The 25,405-nt window shown below is 43.5% G+C and overlaps 2 protein-coding genes across 4 annotated transcripts in view; both read left to right on the top strand.

Moving 5' to 3' along the window:
- LOC125006440 (metabotropic glutamate receptor 7) overlaps positions 1–8,520 on the top strand; it is a 99,258-nt gene extending 90,738 nt beyond the window's left edge. Inside the window, exons 9-11 of one of the 2 annotated variants that reach the window (XM_047582479.1) lie at positions 1,459–1,705; positions 2,962–2,984; positions 6,397–8,520. In XM_047582479.1, the coding sequence (XP_047438435.1) occupies positions 1,459–1,705; positions 2,962–2,966 (252 nt within the window). In that variant the 3' untranslated portion in view covers positions 2,967–2,984; positions 6,397–8,520. The remainder of the gene's footprint in view (positions 1–1,458; positions 1,706–2,961; positions 2,985–6,396) is intronic. The other variant, XM_047582478.1, reaches the window with a different exon arrangement.
- Positions 1–24,650, top strand: part of LOC125006460 (nuclear factor 7, ovary-like) — a 1,183,669-nt gene extending 1,159,019 nt beyond the window's left edge. Inside the window, exons 1-2 of one of the 2 annotated variants that reach the window (XM_047582507.1) lie at positions 21,686–22,024; positions 22,105–24,650. In XM_047582507.1, the coding sequence (XP_047438463.1) occupies positions 22,122–23,504 (1,383 nt within the window). In that variant the 5' untranslated portion in view covers positions 21,686–22,024; positions 22,105–22,121 and the 3' untranslated portion in view covers positions 23,505–24,650. Of the gene's footprint in view, positions 1–21,685; positions 22,025–22,104 lie in introns of those variants that run through there. The other variant, XM_047582508.1, reaches the window with a different exon arrangement.
- Positions 24,651–25,405: the final 755 nt, after the last annotated feature.

The raw sequence follows: 25,405 nt of genomic DNA, 5'->3' as shown, positions 1-25,405 counted from the left end.
TCTTTATGCATTCATCCCGGGCCCATATCAGCCTCTGTTGGGTTCACAGGGCCGGGGCTTCAGATGCAAGGGCAATATACACAGCACATAAAACATTAATGGCGTGGTACGGTTCTCTGCTGTAGGTGAGGGTTGAGAAGACACAGGATAATAAAAAACTATCCTTCACCTGCTCATAAAAAGTGTCGAGTTTCTCGGTCCAGGCCACTTTTCCTGAGCCTGGTGTAGTTAACGTGGACTGAAACTCACTGCATCTCCACGTTATGACTGACTCATAAATAGGAGATTGTTTTTGTTACTTCTCTTCTGTAAGTAACCATGAGACTTTTTCCCATTTAGTGTCACACGGACCTTCTAAAAACTTTTCACATCATGCTAATAATATATGTAATGTTCCACATCAGAAAATCAACTATTAGATTAAACCAGAGTCCATGAGTCCAGGAGTGTCTCCATCCATGTGATGAGACTCAGGTCCTGGTTTAGTTTCTATAAATCAGGGATTTGTCTCATGTTTGTGTTGAAGTGTGTGATGACAACAGACAAAGGAGCTTTGTGAGGAGCTCAGAAAAAGAGTTGTTGTTGCTCATCAGGCTGGAAAAGGTTCCACAACCATCTCTAAAGAGTCTGGAAGCCACAAATAATCCACAGAGAGTCAGACAGATTGAAGACGACTGTTCCCCTCCACAGGAGTGGTCCACCAACAAACATCACTCCATCATAGTGGGAGAGGAACCAGAGGAACCCAGGGGAACTTCTAAGCAGCTAAAGGCCTCTCTCGCATTGGCTGATGTTCATGTTGATGAATCCACTCAACAACCAAAGACACTGCTCTCTGTCCACAAAGAACATGTGGGACAATGTTTAGTGGACAGATGAGACCAGAGTAGAATAGTTTGGTTTAAATGTTTGGGCATCGTCATGTTTGGAGATGAACCAACACTGCATTCCAGCATCAGAACCTCATCCCTCCATGAAACATGGGGGCGCTAATGTCCTGGTTTGGGCCTGTTCTGCTGCATCTGCTCATCATTGATGGACCAATGAACTGTGAACTGTCATGGAGGAAGACAAGGAGCCCAAGAACACCAGTGGTTCTCCAGAAGAACCAGATGAATGTGCAGGAACAAGTCAAAGTCCTGACCTTCATCCAGTAGAAATGTTGGAGCATCAGCTGATGAGAGGAAACCACCAACATCTCACAACTCAGCTGGTTCTGATCTGGGATCAGATTAGACCCTGATCAGCTGTTACCAGGAACATTTACTCTGAAGGACTCACAGACTCACACACTGGACACAAGGACTCAACAACATGATCAACGCTGGACCAGTTTAGTTTGACTGGGTTCTCTTTGTCTACTGTTGACGTCCTTCACTTCCTCCCCTCTTCCAGGGGTCTTGCAGGTGTTTAAATCCGACTCTGTGGTGAACTAACTCCTCTTTATTCTCCTTGCAGTTGTACATCCAGACGACCACGCTGACCATCTCTATGAACCTGAGTGCGTCCGTCGCTCTGGGGATGCTCTACATGCCCAAAGTCTATGTCATCATCTTCCATCCAGAGCTTAACGTGCAGAAGAGGAAACGATCCTTCAAGGCCGTCGTCACAGCCGCCACCATGTCGTCCAGACTCTCCCACAAAGCCAGCGACCGGCCCAACGGGGAGGCCAAGACGGAGCTGTGTGAGAACCTGGACCCCAACAGTGAGTCCTGACGAAGCCTTCGACACGTTGTTTAGAAAGACTGAATATTGACTCTTCACAGAGAAAGTAGTGAATGAAGTGTAGAAACAGGGAACTGAAATCAGTAGAAACATGTTATTATTTTACTCATTCACCCTCATACTCGTTCTTTCTCTGACAGTAATTAACGAGGACTCATCATCTCTTCTCCTGACGGAGTCAATCAGCTCAGACTCCTCCACAGATAAAACTTAAAGTTTTTAAACCTGATCTCTGGGATTTTTTAAATTGATACTTCATTTTTATAAGTGATGTGTGATCTTCTGTCCTGAGCTTCATCCACCCACCATACACCCTGACCTCCTTAATGTGACACATGAATGTAGTTTTTTTTACTGAAGCTGCAGTATAATCATGTCCACCTTAGAAACTAAAAATACTACGATGTAAATGTTTTCCAGGAAACAGCATTAATTCCCATGAACCTTGATTCCTGAAGAGATTAAACAATCAGCTGATCAGTCAGTGAAGACGTCTGTGTCTCTAAAGCCTAAAATTTTTTGGGTTTTTAACAGCTGCTCAGACTATGTGTTAACTGGAGTTTAAGAATGACGACATGATCCCAGCTCTGGATGTGATGATGAAACTAAGAGCTGAGAATCACTTTAAGATTTTTCTGACTGATAATCTCTTGTGTCCAGATTCGGTTCTATCAAAATAATGGAACCTCCTCCAGCCAATCAGAGACATTTAAACTAGTCAGATGACATGTATGATCATTCATCACCACATTAAGCTCCACCCACACAATCTGATTGGCTAAACAGGCTGATGTTAGCATTTAATTAGCCCAAACAGGCTAACGTGTGATCCATGAGGACTGTCCAGAGTTCCTTGAGGTCATTCTGGTCTTTATTCTGGAGGATCAGCATCAACAGAGAGACTCCAGCTCTGACCAGATCAACTCATGAGGTGGTTGTGAAGAAGAGGAAGCAGAAGTAGAGGACGAAGACCTGCTGAACTCCAAGGATGAACTCCATGACATTCTGGTTAAAAACCCGGAAACACGACACAACGTCAACCTCATCTGAACGCGAAGCACAAGAACCAAAAGAAAGAAAGAAAGACAGAAAAGCTTCAGCTCAAATGTTCCCACAAATAGAAAGTGAACAAATTGAAATTACATGGCTGTGTGATCAAATTACCTACTCGCAGCAGGATTACCTTTGAGGCTTTCAGGAACAACTCACCAAATCTATTTTCTTTCCCCCTGACAGGCTAATTTCATAATTTATCGGAGGTAAGAGCAAATTAATCTTCTACTCCTGCTTCGCTGTCCCGACCTTGATCCATTTCCTTCTGGAGGTTTGAGGAGAGAGAGGAATGAGGAGGACAGGTGCTAGTGGTTAAATCCACGACTCATAACTTTTACATGAGGAGAGTCTCATCAGACGTTTGAGAGGCAGATTCACCGCCTCTGGTTCTCTGGTGGAGCTTTAACTGGACGTCCAACCCCCCAGACCTCCGGTTTTACTGCTCCTCTCCTGCACTCGTCAGGACATAAAGAGAGCAGCTGTAACATCTTTATTCAGTCGGCTGGTGAAGGACAAAGCTGTGGAGAGATTCCTCTGTGGATCGATGATGGAGTTATGACCGACAGTAGACACATACGACATTTGTTCAGCTGCAGTTTAAGAGCAGGAACAAAAAGCCAGAGTCCAGACGATAAGGTATCGGCAGCAGAGACACTGAGAGCTCAGAGGACACATTCCTGGACACTAAATGAGGTCTAGGTTCTATTTAAACCTCACATTAACATCTGTCCTGGTCAGCACTTTAAAGTCCAGCTGTGAACACTGATCTGATGTGGAGGAGGTCTGTGATCTCCTTCCTTTGGAAATGTGAGCACACAGTGAGTCCCAGGCCCCATTAAAGACCAGGTTCCTCTGAGGACTGAAGCTTCCAGGGTTCAGGTCTAATCTGAGTCTTTGTCTCTAGAGTAAATCAGAACTTAACATTTCAGAGTCTTTCCATCTGGTTCTAAATCTGGATCATGTCTCCAAGTCTCCAACCATGTGTTCCTGGTTCTGGTCCAGTGGTAGGTAGAGATCCATCAGAGACAGCAGCTGATACATTATTCTACTGACCACATGGTGGCGCTGCTGATGATTTACACACAGACTGTGTGACTGTGTCTCCAGTTGGAGATGCATTAATCGAGACACATTTTAATTAAGACTGCATACGGAGAGATGGACCAGGTGAGACCAGGTGAGACCAGGTGAGACCAGATGAACCAGGTGAGACCAGATGAGACCAGGTGTTAATGTGAAGTTTGTTCATGTTTTAGTTTCTGTTTTCATGGAGTTAATTCTTACAGAGAATGTTGCCATGGAGATGATGCGTCCCCTAGTACCAACTCTGCAGGGACTCAAAGAATGAAGATGGAAAGGTTGAATGTGAACACTGGTAGATGAGACTCTGACTCCTCCTGGTAGACGAGGAGGCTGAGAGCCGACTCCTCATTGAATCTCAAGGTTTACCACTTTGTTCCTCACTCGATTTTTTAAATCCTCTCTCTTTTCAATCTTTCTCGCCTCCTCTCTCCCCACCTCCTTCTGTCTATAATAGCCTCCATCCTCCTCCTCCCTGACTCCCTGACCACAAACACTAACGTAGTCTCTCTCCATCTCTCATAAAGACTCCTCTGTGCTCAGTGCTGCCCTCTAATGGACGCTAACACCCTCTGACGTCTCATTTGAACAAATGAATGTGAATCATTTTGACTTCATGATTTTAGTTTTCATATCTAATACTTCAAGTATTTATAGTAATTTACTGGCCTCTAGGTTAGTTACTGTAGCACAGACATATATAGTTCAAACACATGTTCAGTACACATGTACATCTCAGTGTTGTTTTGTGAAGCAGGAAGTAGTCTCCTCTATGGTGACCTCTGGTCCAGGTCTCTCTGGTCCAGGAAGTAGTCTCCTCCATGGTGACCTCTAGCCCGGGTCTCTCTGGTCCAGGAAGTAGTCTCCTCCATGGTGACCTCTGGCCCAGGTCTCTCTGGTCCAGGAAGTAGTCTCCTCCATGGTGACCTCTGGTCCAGGTTTCCCTGGTCCAGGAAGTAGTCTCCTCCATGGTGACCTCTGGTCCAGGAAGTAGTCTCCTCCATGGTGACCTCTGGTCCAGGTCCCTCTGGTCCAGGAAGTAGTCTCCTCCATGGTGACCTCTGGTCCAGGTCTCCCTGGTCCAGGAAGTAGTCTCCTCCATGGTGACCTCTGGTCCAGGTCTCTCTGGTCCAGGAAGTAGTCTCCTCCATGGTGACCTCTGGTCCAGGTCTCTCTGGTCCAGGAAATAGTCTCCTCCATGGTGACCTCTGGTCCAGGTCTCTCTGGTCCTGGTCACAGATCACTATGTTCTTCTTCGTTTCTTTTCCAACAACAACTTCCACTTTTATATGAGTGTAGTGACCCTTTCTTTTCTTTATTTTAGAGTAGAAAACCAAACTTGAAAAACCAGACAGTAGACAGACCAGAGACGTAGAGAATGTGGACTTGTTCCAGCTTCTCCTTCATGTTTGTGTTGCTCATATTCGTCGTACGTTTGCTTTTGCTGCATGATTTACTGTCAGCGCATTAGTCTCCATGTTTGTCTTCAGAACATGAAACAAGTCCAAACATCCTGAAGCTTCCTGTCCCTCTGGTCTTGTTTCCTCTTTGAGGGGTTTGTTTTTTCTACTGTTTCTACTGTTTCTACTGTCTACAGCTACAGCCTCTAGGTGTTCCTAATAAACTGGCAGCTGATAATCAGACTAGTCTTCTTAAAACTGAGACGTTATGTTGGTTTTCTGGTAGAATGCCTTTGATTTGATGACGCTGACTCTTTCAGTCACTGTCAAATACTTAAAAAAATTATTCATCTACTTTAAGTAATTTCTGCCTTTTTAAAGACTGAAGCTTTTTTCTGTTTGACTTTTTCTTCCTGTGAACGTAACAATGTAATAGAGACGACTTCAGACAACAACACAGAGCGGCTGTGGAGGCTTTATTTTTAACATTTCATGATGAGTTTCTACTGAAACCCAAACCTGACGATAGCCTTTAGCTTTAAGCTAACCATAACCAGGAAGGTGGTCTAGAGGACAGAAGACATCCCGTCCACCTCCTCACTGAAAACCTGAGGAAAACCCTTCGGTTTCTGTCGGAAACAAACACTTTAACCTGAGTCTGAAGCATTAGACGCCTTCAGGGTCAAGTTCATCCGGTTAAACCTGAACAGAGTCACGTTTGCAATGACTGCAGAACAACTAGAAATCACAAGAAATCTGACCTGCAGTCATTTAATAACATCAACGAGAAACCATCAAGACATTTTACAGAACCAAGAACCTGAACCAGAGCAGCAACGAGAAAAACCTCCCTTTAAAAGAGAAGAAGAGGGAAGAGAAAGAATGAGATGAATTCATATGTGATGAAATTAGACATGTAGCATCTAAACAGGAATGAAAGACACAGCTACAAAAGAATCCACTGGAGAAAAGTTCAGTCAGAGATTTACTGACACTAAAACTGATGAGATGAGATGTGTCACCTGTATTTTTGCTGTAGAAACAGTAATAATAGATGTGTAACTGATATAAATCTAAATCCACTTGGTCAGACGTCTTTTGACCTATGACCTGTGTCGTGTTTCTATTTTCTGTTCAGGTCCAGCAGCGAAGACGAAGTATGTGAGCTACAGCGAGCTGGTGATCTGACGCCATCCTCCATCAGACTCTGGTGGTTCCAGGAGAAGTCTGGTTTCATGTCCCGCTGGCTCCAAACAGGAGAAGAAGAAAACAGTCGGATGTTTTTTTTGTCTTCACTGCCGAACAGAGACTCTGAGACGCTGCAGCCAAGTGAAGCCTGGTGCATCTTTCCTTCGCGGCCGGGCTCTGATGGGGCGAGGGGACCTCAGCATAACGTTCACTCAGCAAAAAAACAACCGAAGGTGGGACCAACATGGCGGCTGCAGCTAACAGGGCTCCACGCTGCTGATGTCAAACCAAGCCGCCTCCTCTCTTCTCTTAACAGACTTCCAAACTCAGCCTGTCTCTTCTTCTTTCTGCATCGTCTCGTTTCACTTTGCTTCTCGCTTCTTGGATGCACATTGTTGATTCTTTTAGGTATCGTTTTATTAAAGCCATATTCTTCACTTTGTGATTTGGAGGGCTTTAATCACGCTGCCACCAGTTCTGTCATTTAAATGTCAAGTGGCTAAAAAAAAAATTAAAGAAAAGGAAAAAGCACAGGACCTCCTTAAAGCCCCTGAAAACGTTTCTTCCGTCAGCACTGAGGGTCATGACGGTGCATGTTTTCTTTCTGTTTGGGACGATACGCATGCTGTCACTTTTGAAACCAGGCATCCCAAGATGCATTGCTGTGGCCTGATGCAGAGCTGCAGGATTAAAGGTTAAGTGTGTAGAGTGACACCTGGTGGTGAGGTTGTGGATTGCAGTATTAGTCTGTAGGACGGCGAAGGGCTCAATCTAAACACAACACACACAAAAATAAAACAGCAGCTACTTTTTTTTTTTTTTTTTTACAGAGGTTTCAGCCTCTGACCCTGACTCCAATGAACATTTTGAGACGTGAAAACCAATACCTTTGAATTATTTCAAACTGAAATGATTCATTGAGGAAATCACCAGAATGTGTTGCAGTGATTCTCAGGCATGTTCTGCTTCCTCTTTTTCTATCTGATGGATTTTATTTTAATCTCTGAAAGGTGTCATCACACCGGAGCTAAAAATATGTGCATCCCGTCTGTGTGCTCATTATGACTCAGTGATTCTTGGCAGCGAGCTTCTCAACGTCAGCAGCTCAAACTAAAATCACCATCTTCCTGCGTGAGGAATCCTTCAGACCTGAAGCCAGGTTTTCAGGGGCTTTAAACATCCGGGATCAGGAATGGACTCAAGACCAGGTCGCTCTTGTTTTCTGGGCTTGAGATCTGAAGCTGTTCCATTGTTCTCAGAAGCTTGTAAAAAGTCAGATCCGTTCCAGACCGTCAGAGATCTGCATTCTGTTTATAAGTTTGTTGTTTGTGAGTCCCCACTCTTCACTGTAGTCGTCTGACGTGGTATAAATCTGATTGGTCCGTTGGCCGTGAACACGGAGCCAAAAAAGATAAAAGAAAAACGTTGTGTTTTCAAAAGCCTGTTTGAAATGTTTGTGGTCACATGGCGAATGCTTTCCCATCCCAACACGTGTGTGCACCATGACTTCTGCAGTACTGTGTAGGTGTGATGATGATGAAGATGATGAAGATGGCCAGGTGAAGGGGTCTGCTCAGGCCTCTGAACGTCTGGTGATTTCATGAACTGCTGATAAATCTAGAGGTGTTGATGTTGAGGTTGTCGATGCATGCCTGATATGTTCGATGTTGAAATCAGAAAAAAACGTTTCCGATAAAGAACTCGTCTCAGTTGACTCCACCCGTCTGCTCTAAAATGTTCCCTTCCGTTCTCTCTGGGTTCCTCTGATTCTTTCTCACAGCAGAATATGGCTTTGATTGGTTTCTTATTTTCCTGAAAACTGTGGGGAAAAAAGATGAATATATATTTAATATATATTTAAAAAGAAAAACAACAGACTTGTTTAAAAAAGGAAGCATGTATGTTTTCTACCGTTTGTACTTGGTATATTCATGTTGCCCTTGCTGCTTATGTGCCAACGTCGTGGGACAGATTTACATTTGGCCACTCATGCAACTATTCTGTGGTGTTGTCCAAGAATGTATCAACATGAAATAAAACATTTGGTTATTTTTTTTATATATTTCCTGGAAAAGTGTGTGAGTCCGTCTCTTCCAGAGATTTAAAACATAATCGTCCTCTTCACAGAGAGAAAATGAATTAACTGACATCAGGAAGTTGACTCTTTGACTCTTTGACTTTGACTCGTTGACTCTCGGGGGGAATCTCCTCTACGTTTTGTGAACCGCTGCCGTCTCTGGTTAATTAATTAAACCTGAACGTCTGTAAAACAGAGTTTTTGAGGAATGTTCTGCAGCAAAGATTAAAATTCAAACAGGCCTCAGAGACAGAGGTGACGTCTGCTGAACCAATACAACGTATCAAACCTAGAAACTTCTACAACAGAAAACGGAACCAGAGAGTGAACTCATACATTCATCCACTGGTAGAAATGAACCTGAGTCAGTGACGTCTGTTCATTAGTGACGAGCCTTCGATCAGAACTAAACTGAAACTGATCTGAACTAGATCCAGCTACAGACACGTCCCAGCTTGTTCCTGAAGTTAATTCAGAGCAGGAATCAACACGGGGACTCAGAGATGATCAGGTGAGGTCACATGATCTGAGGTCAGCTCATTAAATATAACAGGACTCTGCTGATCATCATGTTTTCTAGAAAATCTCCCACTGACTAAAAGTTAAAAGTCAAAAACAGTTTGATGAACGCTGACAGACTTCCCCAGGACCTCTGTCCTCTGTCCTCTGTCCTCCGTCCTCCGTCTCTGAGCTGGAGATGAGACTCGTCTCTACCCTCAAATGTCCAATTAGATTCAACCACTTGGTGTTTCCTGGGAGGAGGGATGAAAAAGCTGCGTAATAATGGACCAAAGCTTTTACTGTGTAGAAAACATTTGAGCAGAGCTGCAAACTTTAATTAGTCAGAGGATCATAAATCAGATTCCAGTTTTGTTTCCTGAGAAGAAACAGTTTAAAGATGAATGTAATAAACTGACTGACCCATTGATTGACCCTGACCTTTAGAGCTATAGGCTAGTTTTAGGCTAGTTAGGGGCTAGTTATGGGCTAGTTATGGGGTAGTTATAGGCTAGTTATGGACTAGTTATGGGCTTGTTATAGGCTATGTATATGTTAGTTAGAAGCTAGTTATAGGCTAGTTAGGGGCTACTTAGGGGCTAGTTATTGGCTAGTTATAGGCTAGTTAGGGGCTAGTTATGGGCTAGTCATAGACTAGTTATGGGCTAGTTATGTTAGTTATAGGCTAGTTATGGGCTACTTAGGGGCTAGTTGTGGGCTAGTTATAGGCTAGTTATGGGCTAGTTATAAGCTAGTTTTAGGCTAGTTATGTTTGTTATAGCCTAGTTATGGGCTAGTTATAGCCTAGTTATAGGCTAGTTATAGGCTAGTAATAGGCTAGATATAGGCTATTAACAGGTTAGTTTGTAGCTCAAAGAGCCGGGACCTTTCACTGAATATTCATCTCCTTGTTGAACCGATTAGTGTTAATGAAGTGATGTCTGACAACCGGCTGCTCAGCTGCTCCACACACTATTCACACTATTCAGCATCAGAGGAACCAGGAGACGACTCTCAGCCAAAAGACCTAAATTATGTCCTCTAGCTGATGGTCTCGGAGCCGGAGACAAGGGGGCCCCCGGCCCTGGACCCCGGGGCCCCCCGACCAGTATCAGTCCATCCTGGACCACAAAGAAAGGCTGAATATATATATTGATTTATCAGACTCAGAGAAAAGGACACAGCTGGCAGCACATTTCAGCCTGGGCCACATATTCAGTCTGTTTAATGAAGCATTCAAAGCCAACGAAGAGAGGATATTTGACATGTTTCAAACATTAGCAGAGTCAAGTTCTCCCTCCGGTCTCTGCTTTTAAAAGAGGTACTCCCCAACCACAAAAGACCCCAGAACCTCAAAAGAAAGGACGCAAAGAACCAGATGAATCAAACCTTAACCTGGTTCATGCAAGAAGATCAACTGCTGGAGACTGAGAATGGTGAGAAGTAACTCACTCTGCCGGTGTTCTGGGTTAAGATCAGAACATCCAGCACTTGACGCCTTGCTTCCATTTTTAAGTGGACATAAGTAACACACTGGAGGGGTCATTGTCTCCCATAACCCCCAGATGAGACCAAGTGGTAGGATGGAAACAAGTCCCCACTAATCCAGTGGGATGGTGAGATGTATTTACTCTTTGTTTCTAGTTGTTCTGTTAAAATATTGTTTTACATGAAACTGGACCATGGATCGGAAATGGTTGGGACCTCTGTGCTAAATGACACACGACATGAAACAGGATTAAAGATGTTTCTATTTGAAAGTTCAATCCAGTTTTATTTTTTATCCGTAGCATCAAAACAAACCTGTCTTCACAGAGTCTGAATCCTCCAGAGCTTCACCTAAAGGAGCCGGTAGAGACAGATAAAGAATGAATAAGAAGACAGAAGAAAGTAGAGGACAGCAGCCTGAGTCTGTAGCAGCATCACTAGGGACGGATCAGTCCAGCTCTAACTATTCATGAAGAGGACGTCTGCCTCCTGCCTCTACTGCTCTAATCCATTTCAGTTAAATGTAAACTAATAATAAATGAGGAGATGTAAGCATCAGCATCTTCTATTAAACGTAATGATGATAACATGTGTTCTGTACTTGCTGAGGCGTCAGTTCATTTGGAAGGACTCCGTCTTATTGCTTCAAACCGAGAGTGTAGTTTCCAGCCTCAGCAGTCAGCCAATAAAAACCTTGAAAACACCAAACAAAGCAGCCTCGTCCCTCGTCCCTCTCTCCTTCTGTCCTCAACATTAAAGTGAAGTCCTCGGGTTCCCTGTGAACGACTTTAAATCCTCCAGCAGAACCTCAGCCTCAGCCAACCACATTTCATCACAAAGCTCCATTTTTCGTTGTCATCATTAACATGAATATCGACGGGGAGGTGCATCCAGCTCGCCGCCAGCCACAGCCCCCTCATCCATCCTCCCATCCTCCCAGCGCTCACATCATCTGTCCTGGGCCTCAGGGCGATGCATCAATGTGGCGGCTCAGAGAAAAGCTCTTTAAGTTGCGTAAACACAATGTCGCCGGGGCGCCCACCGCCTGCAGGTGATGGATGAGGACCCCACACAGGAGCATCACTCCCCACCTCTAACTAGAGAGGCCTCCACGGTCACCGCTAACAGGAAGAGGTCTGGACTCTATCTGGACCCCATCTGGTCCCAGAGGACGATTCACAGACCCTGCACCGCCTCCCACCTCTCCCCCAGCACAGACACACACCTTAATAATCTGTTCGATTAGAATAATAGCACTATGGACTATGGAAACACAAGAGGCACAAGAGAAAACCAGCAGCAGGTAAAACCAGTCAAGGCTTTCCAGGGGTTTTCAGCCCTGAGGTTTGACTGCAGATTCCATCCCTCAGGTGAATGTGTGACTCACAACAGCACCTATGTCTGTAGGAGACCAGGAACTAAGACTTTGACTCAATGTGACTACAACTGATAAACAAGCTGGAACACTCGACACTGGAACAAGGCAGTAGAAAGAATCAACTGTGAACCAGGTGGCTTCAAAGGATCTCAGGATTCAAGAAGAAGAAGTCGCCTCGTCTTCTCCAGTAATATCGTCTTTGTGCTGCTAATGCTGGCTAGCAGCTCCGTGCAAAGAAAACAACTGACCAGTTCCTTCTAAAGACTCATATAACACGACTGCTACTCTTTACTAAACTTACGGTCACCCAGGAACTCCCAGCTGGGCAACACCTGTACGTCTGCTCTATCTCAGGAACGTCTGAAACGGATACTGCAACTCTTCTCTTCCAGCAGGACGTCCTCCACATGGCAGCAGCAGTGGTTTCCTCCTTCTTACCCACAGTTTATACTGTTGTGAAGTTAGCATTGAGCCTAGCATAGAGCCTAACATAGAGCCTAACATAGAGCCTAGCATAGAGCCTAACATAGAGCCCAGCCTCGTAGCTGACGTCCACCTCCCCAGAAATGTAACCAGAGCTGTGATTGGTCCTCGTTAGTATTAAATGTAACCAGAGCTGTGATTGGTCCTCTTTAGTATTAAATGTAACCAGAGCTGTGATTGGTCCTCTTAGTAACCGTGTGTCTCCATGTTCTAACTGATAGTTGTGGATCTGTAGAGACTGGGTCAGATTACCTGAGGAGGTTTGGACGACTCCTGTTTCCAACAAGTCAACAAAAATGAACCCCAATGGCAGAAAAGAGACAGCGCCACCTAGTGTTTAAGTGGTGTTGTTGCAGAATGAGCCAGACTGACCAGGCACAGTATAAATGACTCAACTGTCTGGTTTCCAGCTCTCAGTTCTGTTCCTCAGGGTTTAACTGTCCAGTCTCTTGAACCTTTAGTTTGATACGCTACATTCAAGGAGTTCAACATTCACAACATTCATTCACACAGGTCTGGTAAACATGTGTGAACCTGGTATGAGACTCATATCAACCTTTTCCATTCAGTCTCCAGACACAGCAGCAGACCCCATGACCCAGCCCCTATAGAGAGGAACGGGTACACACTGTCGACACAGAGCAACACACAACACAGACATGTCCAGAGTGAACAGGGTGAGAGGAGTTGATTTGAGTCTTTGTTGTTCTTCTCGTTTCTTCTTGTTTTTGAACCAATGTCCTTGTCCTCTGATTGTCTTTCAGGACGTCTGCTGTTCTTCATTCTGTCATTGACTAAAGAAAGACAGAAGAAACCAGACACAGATACACGACTTTTAAAAACCAAAGAGAAGTGGATGGTGTGATTTCAGCAGCAATCATTTCAACCTTAAACCTGAGACTTAACTAACTGAACATTCAAACATGAGAAACATGTCTGTGTCTGAACTGAGAGCAGGGTTGAGTTCGACAGACGTGACAGAGCAACTCCACCTCAGCAGATATTTGTGATGAATCTCAGTCTGCAGGGAAACAACCAACGGATCGACCAGTCGACATCTGCAGCATCACACCTGACTTAGTGAGGAATAAATGCAGAGGTTCACTTTAAATTTAAACATTCACACTTGGTTATTTCATGCAGCTTGAGTCAGTATCACAGAGCTGCAGCTCCTCTCTCATCTGGAGGTTGAGTGTGAGAGAAAATGTAAAGACATAATCACAGAAACAGATGATTTCCTGGTAATAATCTTAGAGTGAAGGTTGATGATTCACAAAGAGGAGAAAACACAGGAGCAGCAGAGCTGGACTTTCTCTTGGTTCCTTTGTCTTTCAGGTTATCTGTGACTGGCTGCTCCTCGTTAGTCCTTCGTTAGTTCTTGGTCTTTATACGTCACAGCTTTGCCTGGTTCCAGCTTCAGCTCAGTCTGCCCATGAGTCGTGACGTTGGTCCAGTTTAAAAGGTTGTGACCGTAGAAGAACCAGAGATCTGCAAATATTCTGGGCAGCAGATGGTCTGAGACGCTCAGGAGTTCAATAACACTTCACTCATAGCTTTGTGCTCTGCAACAATTTTTATTTTTCCAGCATTTCTGACTGCGCATCGACTTATTTACAGAAACAAAAACGCGTCGGCAGCTGGAAGTGAACGTCTCTCAGGCTGTTTTTGTTTGTTTTATGTTTTATGGCTGTTTTAGCTCATATTTATTAGTTTTATATTAAAGGAGATTGTTGAGTTATTTCTGTTGTTCTTGTTCAGATGTTTGCTTCAGCTGAGGTTGTTTTTAAATGTGTTTTAGGAATAAAACTCTACTGATGCAGAGCGGTGTGAGTCCCTCCACTGTGGTATCGTCTGCAGACTTGTGGATCAGGTTCTCGTCCTCCTGAGTTAACGGTGAAACAGGAAACAGTACGGAGGCTTGAGATGAACCAGAGGTCAGAGTGACTGGGTTCTTTCAACAAGTCCAGTGACAGGTGGCGCTGTTCAGGCCGAGGAGAAGGACTTTCTCCGTTCGTCTCTTTTGGGTTGATGGTGTTAAACGTTGACACAGCTTCATGCTTCCACTCAGGTAAGTAAAGAGTTCCCATCACTCCTCTGTCCACATTGTCAGGACCATGATGCAGATGTTTTAGTTTATTCCTGGTTCAGGATTTCTTCAGTGACTTCTCATTAAAGTTGGTTGTTGTGTTTCTATGTCCTCTGATCGTTGGTTTCTCCTCTTCTCTTGGATGTAACTTCTGGTTTTTATACTTTCCATTCATGCTCTGTATATTTCTATGTTTTATTCTATTCCTTCATGTCTTAACTGATGCTACATATTCTCTATTAATGTTAAATTACCCCCCCCCCCCCCTTTTCCATGTGTATGTCCTGTATTTTATTGAGGTGTTTATTGTATTCACAGTAACCTCTATATGCTGGATATGATGCATTCATGATGCAGCTGTCAGACGTCTGTAGATAGATGTTTTTTTTTTTTTTTTTCCATTTCCCTGCACAGCTTCGGCTGCAGCAGAGAAGAGGAAACAACTTTTCCTGCTCGGCCCGATAAGACTCCACGCTGAGCCTCGATGTATTCTGGTCCAGGCTTTGATCTCCTGCAGCCACGTGGTCTGACTATAAAACAGGGTCCGAGGCAGCTGCACATGGAGACGAAGGCTGCTAAACTAAATTTACTCCTCACTGTTTATAGTTGACCAAGATAATTCTCCTCAGCACACAGTTTTAGTCTCTTAGATCTGCTGGTCCAGTGTTTCACTCTAACAGCCACGTTGATGTGATGAAGAACGAAGGTCGAACCTTCACTGAGAGGAGGATCATTGGAGCTGAACACCAATGCTGTGAGTTGTAGATGATCAGAGGAAAAGCATGATCACACATGTGTTGGACATACTTCAGATTAACAATTTAAATGAGCCAGCTGTCAATCAGTTAGTGCGTTTACATGCAGAGCTTAATGGAGCTTTGCTCTAAACTCTACTTTCTGACTACAGTCCTTGTCCCAGTTTACATGCAGCGGAGAAAATCTAATAACTGTTCTCCTCCTCCACACTAGGGGGCGATACGTGTCTTTTCAGTGGGTTAATACCACGTTAATACAGCCCGATTTCTGGTTGATCTATTACATCATATAATAAACTAGAGTCGTTCATGCAGCAGACCGGCATTTAAACAACAACCAGACGGATAATAGCACATTTTTAATCTCATACATTATGTTCGCGTTACTTCTGGTGCAGATAGGTGGCGCTATCCCTCAGATGGTTCTTTTACCAGCTCTGTTTACCTTCTTCTTCTTCTGCGACCGTCTTTCTTGGATGTTTTTGTTCTAGAGTTACACGCCAGCGTAATGATGTGGAGCATGAACACACACATTATCCGATCAATGCTGCGATTAAGCCGATACATGGCAGAGAAAACTGAATTCCAATCGCATTATCTGGGCGTCTCAATCAGACAACGAGAACTCTGATTTTAATTGGAGTAACCTGTTTAGATGCACTTAAGTTCTCCTGTTAGAGTCCGATTAAGGCAATAATTAGTTGTTGTTTTTTTCAGTGTTTCCTATGCTACACCACCACCCTGTTATACTTCATTTTATTGTGGTTACTTTTTATTATTATTTTACTGTTAAACTGTATCCATAGTTGTGCCTAAACAATACTATACAACTTAAAGGATCCAGACAACCTGATGGTTTCTGATGGGTTATGGTTTAAGTCTCTGCAGACGTTACAGGTCTGGGTTTATACAGATCCTGTCACACTGGATTGAAGTGTCTGTCCACAGATGTTCTGAGAGGTTTTCTCTTTGCATCGTGTGTGGTGATGAAAGTTAAACCATCGGCTCAGCCTCATGATCTCTGCAGCTCTGGAGAAAGTTTCCTTCAAGGACGTCTTTATGTTAACCTGGATTTAACTGAGTGTTCAGCTGGTACTGAAGCTGAAACTAGTAAAACTAGGTTAAGATCGTTAAAGTCTGGAAGGACAGTGGAGAACCATCATCTTCAGGAAGAAATAAATCCTGATTGATGGAGAAACGTTTGGTACAATCAGGAAAAAGGCTCTGGTCTGTTAGGGAGCAGCACAAAGACCTGAACCCCAGAGAGAAGGTCTGGGATGAGCTGGAGACTCAGACTCTGACATCATCAATACAAGATGTCAACTAAAAACACTGGATGGAAGAAACCTGGAAAATTCTTCTCAAAACAACGCCCCAGAGAATGCTGCTGGAATCAAACCTATAGCGAGTGTTTGTTAGTGGCGTATTTATAACCTTTAACGTACATTGACCTACATTTCCTTGATCCTTCCTCCTCCAGAATCCAGAGTCTGCTATTTAAACTCAGAGTGAAAGTAAAGAAACTGGTGGCTTGAAGGAAAATCTCTTCCTGCTTGGTGTTAACTGGTTTAAAACTGTATTGATGCCAGCTGTTAAATCACCTCAGACACATACAAAACTGGACCAAAGGGTACGTTACAACCCCTCAGTGTGTCACGTCCAGCCAGATGGTAAAGGTGCTGGAACAGAAAGAAAACGAAGCAAAGCAACACACTTTCCTTCAGGTTACCACAATAACTGATTGGATTGTTGTTCACAACATTTTACTGTATAAGTTTGTGGAAAACTACCGACAAAGTCGCTCAAACTATCTCAAAGCATCTGACACAGACCATTTACTTACAAACTGTCATTTTTCATTTCTTTTTAATAACTATACAAAGATATTGATTTGCAAAACTTTAGAGCAACTTGTTGTTTGAATTATTAATATTCCTGACGTTGTTCATTATTAGTTTTTACAATGTTCAAATGTTTTTTTGCTCATTTATTCGTTCGTCCTCCACAGTTGTTGCATCAATGTGGTATTTAAAGTTTTATTTGTATCATTGTTTTATTGACTTGGTGCAAATATCTGGTAGAGATTCTGATGTGATCTGTTAAGATCTTTTTATTTATCTTCTTAAAAAGGGAAACGTGACATTTTTGCAGATCGCAAAGAAGTTTTGAAAAAAGAAAGGTGGTGAGGGCGAGCTTGGTGGAAGTGTTTCAACATTTCCACGCCATGGCAACGTGTGGTCAACATGCACTGTGCGCTGCCTCTGACCCTCTTGGATCAGGTATGTGACAGGTTCCAGTCTTTTAAGCACTTTTGCCTGAATCCATTTCTCCACTCCTCCCCTGAAATTTTGGATATGCACAGCATCTCCTTCCTGAAAGAACCGTAAAGATGAGCCACCATGGTCATGATGAAGTTTCTGTGAGGTTTGTTTCTCTTCAATCTGTCTGTCAAGCTCTGGCTTAAGTAAAATGAAACGGGTTCGGATCTGGCGTTTCAGAAATAACTCCGGTGTCCGTCCAGTCATGGTATGGGGTGTACTGCGGTACATGAGCAGGAAATTTGCAAGTCTGTGACTGAGTGGCAAAGGAGCCTTTCCCTCCGCCTCCAACACGTCCATCATCAGCGCTTGTTTCAGAACTTGCACTGATCTCTCTGCAGCCCCATTTGATGCAGGATGGTACGCAGGCACAGCAGTGTGTTTGACACCGTTTCTCTCCAGGAACTGTGTAAATTCTCTCGACACCAGCTGCGGACCATTATCCGATACCAGCTCTATGCAGTCCATATGCAGAGAACAGACTTAGCAGCCTGAGAGGTGATGGGAGACATGGGAAAAACTTCTAACCACTCTGAATGGCTATTGATGACCACCAGGAAATTCTCAGCAAAATCAGTGTGAATTCTCTGCCACACTCTTTCCATCTCCAGTGGTGCAGCGGTGCATTTTCTGGATGGTTTGGCAGATAGAGCAACCTTTCACCAGCTCTACAATGTCCCCATTACAGCCAGGCCAACACATGTAGCTGCGGGCGAGAGCTTTCATGCAGCAGATACCTGGGTGCACATGATGAAGGTCTTCCATTAGTTGTTGTCGATAACCTGGCGGTACAATGACTTACTGGCCCCAAAGAACGCAGCCTTGTTCCGCCGACAACACCTGCCTGCGTATGAAGTAAGGCTGCAGTGCTTCATCCTGCACATGACTGGGCCATCCATTCATTGTGTAGCTCCACACCTTGATCAGTATAGGATCATTTAAAGTGACTCTCTCAATGTCTTTTGCAAGTTCCTCTAAGTGTGAGAAGTAAAAAATACCCCCCTCTTCTCCTGTGTTGTCAACTAAGGCTCTGGGTAGGCGAGACAATGCGTTTACATGATCAGCTGATCTCCTGTACTCAGTATCATAGCTGTATGCCATGAGGATGAGAGCCCGGCATTGCATCTTTAATGCTGCTAAAGGTGGAACAGCTGACTTTGGTCCAAGGATAGTTAACAGTGGTTTTTGATCTGTAATGAGTGTGAATTTCCTCCCATACAAATACTTATGGAATTTCCTTACTCCAAAGATGGTGGCAAGTGCCTCCTTTTTGATTTGGGCGCATTTTCTTTCCGCCTCAGTTAAAGTCCTCGATGCAAAAGCCACAGGCTGTTCCTGTCCGTTTTCCATGACATGAGAAATTACAGCCCCTACTCCATAAGGTGACACATCACATGCAACTGAGTGGCAACTGTGTGGTGTAATGCACCAACACCTTATTCTGCTTTAATAGCTGCTTTTAGCACACTCAGAAGTCCAAACCCACTTAGACTCTTTTCTCAGCAGGTTGTGTAGAGGGTGGAGGATGGTGGAGGAGTTCTGCAGGAACCGGCTGTAGTAATTAAGAAGACCTAAGAAAGACTTCAGCTCTGTGACATGTGTTGGCTCAGGCGCTTCCTTTAATGCGTAGGGAACTGGGCGAGCTTTGCAGAGGATCGGTGTGGTGCCTGGTTTTATGCAGATTTTGGCTTTAAATCCCTCTATGCAGCCTTGGTTCTCAGAGAACACGTAACACTTCACTGACTCTTGGGTTCCACTCTGCCTGTGTTCACACCCAGTGAACAGTGAAAATCTGTTTCCAGTTCAGCTGTAGCTCCTTTATCCATGTTCCAACCAATCAGAGCTTGTCGACTTCCTTCCACAATGACAAGAGGCAGAGTGACTTTCTGTGTGTCGTACTGTACGGGTATCATGATGGATCCTCGAACAGCGATACTTTGGCCGGAATATGATTTCAGCTTTAGTTTTTCGGGGCTGGTTTTAAAGGGAAACTGTTCAGATGTTTCTGGTAATAATCCTCAGATACCACTGACACAGCTGACCCTGTGTCCAGAAGCATTGTTGTGCTGTTATCACCCAGTGCGACATCAACGGCGTTCCCCTTCCCACAGCTCGAGGTGGAGTTTACTGTAAACACTCCACAAAGTTCAGCTTCTTCATGTCTTCTGGATGTTCGTCCTTCAGCTTCTATATACTGAGTTTGAGAAGTGACTTTTCTCTTTCTACATTCACGGGTTATGTGTCCAGTTTTGGAGCATGTGACACTTTTCATTTTTAAATCTGCAGTCACGTGCTGAGTGTCTTCCCCCACATCTGTAGCATGTCTGTTGTGTCCCAGAGTAGTTTTTATTCCCTTTTTGTGTTGTGCTTTATTATTGTTCTCTCGACTAAACTGTCCTTTCCTTCCCTTGTCAGAAAAGCATTAGGGCTTGATAGGGCATTTACCTGATGAGGCTCACTGTGTCCACAAAACGCCATTGAGTTTTTTGATGCCAGTTCCATTGCTAGTGCCGCCTCACAAGCCTTTGGAAAAGTCAGATCCTTTCCTGACACGGCATCTGAGCGTAGTCCACTTACAAAGCGATCTCTCAGCGCATCATCCAGGTACTGTCTGAAGTCACAGGTAGCTGCTCGCTGCCTCAAAGCGACCACATACTCAGAGACACTTTCATCCTCTTTCTGGTTACGCTTCTGGAAACGAAATCGTTCCACGATTACGATCGGTACTGGCTTGTAATGCTCAGGACTCTCACCAGATCAGGATACTGCATAGTACTCAGTACTGTCGGCGACACCAGATTCTTCAGCCCCAATCACAGAGAGAAACCCGCACACCTTCTTTTCACCCTTGGTTTCATTTGCCAGCATTCGCTGCTCCAAACGTTCCTGATATGACTCAAAATCCTCATTGTATTCATCCAAATGACTGATCTGCACAGCCATGGTAGATCATTCTGATGCAAAGAAGGAAAAAAAAAGAGAGAGAAAATAACTCTGTTTCCTCGACTACGACCAGTGTAGCAGACCTTCTTCAGTCCATTCACGCAGTGGTTTCATGTAAAATCCTCGTCGCCACGTGTAGTATTTTGTGCAAGAGACAAGAATCAGGCCGATCATGGCTTCAAAACACACTTTACTTCTGGCAACAGACACATGACAGGTGCTGCTCGGCTCAGTAAACACATTCAAAAAGGTGTTGGCCAACCAAAACCTAACCCAGCAACTAATTGCCTTAATTCACTTCAATCTATTACAGACGGATCCATTCTTCAGGTCATCAACAAACTACAACTTTATCTGAAATGTACGTGATGACGTATGAGGGAGGAAATATCAGGCAGCAGCTCTCACAGCGGGAGGTCTGACCCGGGACTTTCGATCTGACAGTGGTTTATGTCGACCAGTTGGAGTCTGAGGGCAAATAAATATTAAAGGTTCTGTGTAAGTACATGTCTATACAATTCTATATGCAACTGGCTGAAACCTGCGAAGAAAAAGAAATTAAACATAAAAACACGGTGGAGTAACGCAGCAGTTACTTTCCCTGGTAACTAGTTACTTTAATAGTGGAGTAAATCAGTTACTGACTCAGTTACTTTTTGGGAGAAGTAACTAGTAACTATAACGAATTACTTTTTAAAAGTAACGTGTCCAACACTGGTGGAGAATAAGGTTCAATGAAGGTAAATACTCAACATATTCACCATCAGTTCCTTTCACTGTTCTCCCAGTAAAGAAGAAGCTCCAGAGGATCAGAGTGAATCTGGACTGGAACAGAGGAAATCTGTCCTTCTCTGATCTTGATACTAACACACACATACACACCTTCACACACACTTTCACTGAGAGGATGTTTCCATTCATTTACACTGGAGATGAACTCAAACCAGTGAATCAGATCAGTTAGAGATTAACAGGATGATTATAAATGTTTATTGGGCTGTAACAACTAATCAGTGTCAGTGATCATATAAGTTATTGTTTTGTCGTCATGATGTTAAAGAAGAACCAGATGAATGTTTAGGAACAAGTCAAAGTCCTGACCTTCATCCAGTAGAAATGTTGGAGCATCAGCTGATGAGAGGAAACCACCAACATCTCACAACTCAGCTGGTTCTGATCTGAATGGGATCAGATTAGACCCTGATCATATAAATATCCTGATAACACACTGGAACAAATCACTCCACAACTAAACACCATCAGCTGACGCTCCCTCTGAGATTAAACACCTTTGGACTGAAACACTCCCTGAATAACACGTCAAAGTTCAACATTTATCAGAGGAGTTCTGGTTAAGCTCCGCCCCCTCACCTGATTCACCTGAGACAAACCAGGAACCAGTTTATTATTGTGTGACTAAAGAGAGACACAGACGATCAGATTCAGCTTCAGACCAAACTAACACCTTCCTCTGAGTGAGTCCAGCTACAGGAGAGAAAAGTGGAAACTACAACACTGCTGCTTCAAGCTGCTGACTCTCCACACACTGAAGGTGAGTTTGACCAAAAACAGGAAGTTAGTAGAAGATGGAGGAGCCATGACTGACTGGACTTTGTGTCTGCTGTGTTCCAGCTTCACTCAGAGACTAAATGGCTTCCAGATCAGAGGAGGATTTCTGCTGTCCGGTCTGTCAGGAGGTCTTCACAGATCCTGTTGTTCTGTCATTTAGCCACAGCTTCTGTAAAGTCTGTCTGAAGAACTGGTGGAGAGACAAACCAACACACCAGTGTCCAGTTTGTAAGAGAAGATCTTCAAGAGATGATCCACCTTTAAACTTGGCCTTGAGGAACCTGTGTGAGTCCTTCTTACAGGAGAGAGATCAGAGATCTCCAGAGGCTCTCTGCAGTCTGCACTCTGAGAAACTCAGACTCTTCTGTCTGGACCATCAGCAGCCAGTGTGTGTTGTCTGCAGAGATTCAAGAAAACACTCCAACCACAGATTCAGTCCCATCGATGAAGCTGCAACAGATCTAAAGAAGATCCTTCAGGAAACTCTGAAGCCCTTAAAGGAGAAATTAAAGGTTTATGAAGAAGTTAAAGTGAAGTTTGATGCAACAGAAAAACACATCAAGGTCCAGGCCCGACACACAGAGAGGCAGATTAAGGAGCAGTTCAAGAAGCTTCACCAGTTTCTAGCAGAGGAAGAGGAGGCCAGGATGGCTGCACTGAGGGAGGAAGAGGAGCAGAAGAGTCAGATGATGAAGGAGAAGATGGAGGCTCTGAGCAGAGAGATAGCAGCTCTTTCAGACACAGTCAGAGCCACAGAGGAGGAGCTGAGAGCTGAAGACGTCTCATTCCTCAACAACTACAAGGCTGCAGTGGAAAGAGTCCAGCGCTGCCCCCTGCTGGATGATCCACAGCTGCCCTCAGGAGCTCTGATAGACCAGGCCAAACATCTGGGCAACCTGGCCTTCAACATCTGGAACAACATGAAGGACCTGGTCTCCTACACTCCTGTCATTCTGGATCCAAACACTGCTCATCCAGAACTGATCCTGTCTGAAGATCTGACCAGTGTGAGAGGAGGAGATAAACAACAACTTCCTGATAATCCAGAGAGGTTTGATTGTTTCTGTTCTGTCCTGGGCTCTGAGGGCTTTAACTCAGGGACTCACAGCTGGGATGTTGATGTTGGAGATAACACATGGTGGTTACTGGGTGTGTTAGCAGAGTCTGGCCAGAGGAAGGGATTCATACAATCTGGATTGTGGGTATTAAGGTTCTATGGAGGTAAATACTCAACATGGTCACCATCAGATCTTCCCACTGTTCTCCCAGTAAAGAAGTTCCAGAGGATCAGAGTGAATCTGGACTGGAACAGAGGAAATCTGTCCTTCTCTGATCTTGATACTAACACACACATACACACCTCCACACACACTTTCACTGAGAGGATGTTTCCATATATTAATGCTAGAGATGAACTCAAACCAGTGAAGATTTTACCAGTGAATCAGATCAGTCAGAGATAAACAGGATGATTCTGTTCATGACGTCGTTTCTTTCTTTAAAGTCAGTGAATTTAAAAAGTATCTGCTCCTGTAAATTTAAGGTGGACGGTTAGTTTTGAGGTGGACTTCTTCGTTTTAAGGTGGACTCGTCAGTTTTGAGGCGGACTTGTTTTAAGGTGGACTGTCATATTTAAGGTGGACTGTTGGTTTTAAGGTGGACTTGTTAGTTTTTAAGGTAGACTTGTTAGTTTTAAGGTGGGCCAGTTTTAAGGTGGACTTGTTCATTTTAAGGTGGGCTTTTTAGTTTCAAGGTGGATTTGTCAGTTTCAAGGTGGACTTGTTAGTTTTAAGGTGGATTCGTCAGTTTTAAGGTGGACTTGTTAGTTTTAAGGTGGACTTGTTAGTTTTAAGGTGGACTCGTCAGTTTTGAGGCGGACTTGTTTTAAGGTGGACTGTCATATTTAAGGTGGACTGTTGGTTTTAAGGTGGACTTGTTAGTTTTTAAGGTAGACTTGTTAGTTTTAAGGTGGGCCAGTTTTAAGGTGGACTTGTTCATTTTAAGGTGGACTTGTTCATTTTAAGGAGGACTTTTTAGTTTCAAGGTGGATTTGTCAGTTTCAAGGTGGACTTGTTAGTTTTAAGGTGGATTCGTCAGTTTTAAGGTGGACTTGTTAGTTTTAAGGTGGACTTGTTAGTTTTAAGGTGGACTTGTTCATTTTAAGGTGGACTTGTTCATTTTAAGGTGGGCTTTTTAGTTTCAAGGTGGATTTGTCAGTTTCAAGGTGGACTTGTTAGTTTTAAGGTGGATTCGTCAGTTTTAAGGTGGACTTGTTAGTTTTAAGGTGGACTTGTTAGTTTTAAGGTGGACTTGTTAGTTTAAGGTGGACCGTTAGTTTTAAGGTGGATTCGTCAGCTTTAAGGTGGACTTGTTAGTTTTAAGGTGGACTTGTTTTAAGGTGGACTGTCATATTTAAGGTGGACTTGTTTTAAGGTGGACTGATTTCAGAGCTGAATGTTTATCTCTTAGAAATGAAAAGCTGATCCAGTTGATCCAGATGTGACTGATCTGATGATGTGAGCTGTATTTCATGTAACCTGTGACCTGCTGTCATTCATCTACTTTCTAATAACACTGTGTGGACGACAATAAAAAGGGGAAAATGTTCAGACTTGTTGTCGTCTTTATGTTTAAAATTTAATGTCAATGAAAATGAAATGTGTAGGAATTTAAATTTTTTGTTTTGTTTTTTACAAACAGGAGCTGGTGGACAGATGTGAGACTAATGTTAGCTGGTTTAGGCTAATATTAGCTTGCTTGTTGGTTTTGGTTAATGTGAGTTGATTTAAGTTAAGTTTAAGTTAGCAGGTTTAGGCAAACATTAGCATGCTTGTTGGTTTTGGTTAATGTTAGCAGGTTAATCCATTATTAGCTGGTTAGGCTAACGTTAGCTTGTTATGGTTAACATTAACTTGTTTAACATCAGATTAGATTGAATTTTATTTTCATACTCATCCGATATAAATGGGAGTGGAAAGTGTTTTGACCTTAATGAAAATACTGAGTAGTTTATATTATTCTGATGAGTTGATCCTTTTTTAATACGGACTCTTCTGAAGCTCTTCCATTTTTCACTGTTCCTTGTTTTAACTGAATGTCCAGTTTTTAAAATGTTTTAATCTTAGATATGAAATCAAACAAACATTTCTGGCACCAGTCACAGATAATATAAACTAACTGTAACTCTGTAACGCATCCAGAACTATTTACCTTTTGCACTGGACCCTTGTCTAATGGCCTGTTGCATTTAGTGTCGTACACCGGCTCAAATGTCGACCCTCGGATATTTGGAGACCATATATATATACACATAAAGTTAATGAGCCATGTGGTCACCATCTTGGAACAGCCATCACATCAATTC

This window comes from Mugil cephalus, chromosome 4 (genome assembly GCF_022458985.1).
Source record: "Mugil cephalus isolate CIBA_MC_2020 chromosome 4, CIBA_Mcephalus_1.1, whole genome shotgun sequence".
NCBI lineage: Eukaryota > Metazoa > Chordata > Actinopteri > Mugiliformes > Mugilidae > Mugil > Mugil cephalus.
Note: the sequence above shows the minus strand (reverse complement) of the source record. Positions and strands in the feature narration are given on the sequence as shown.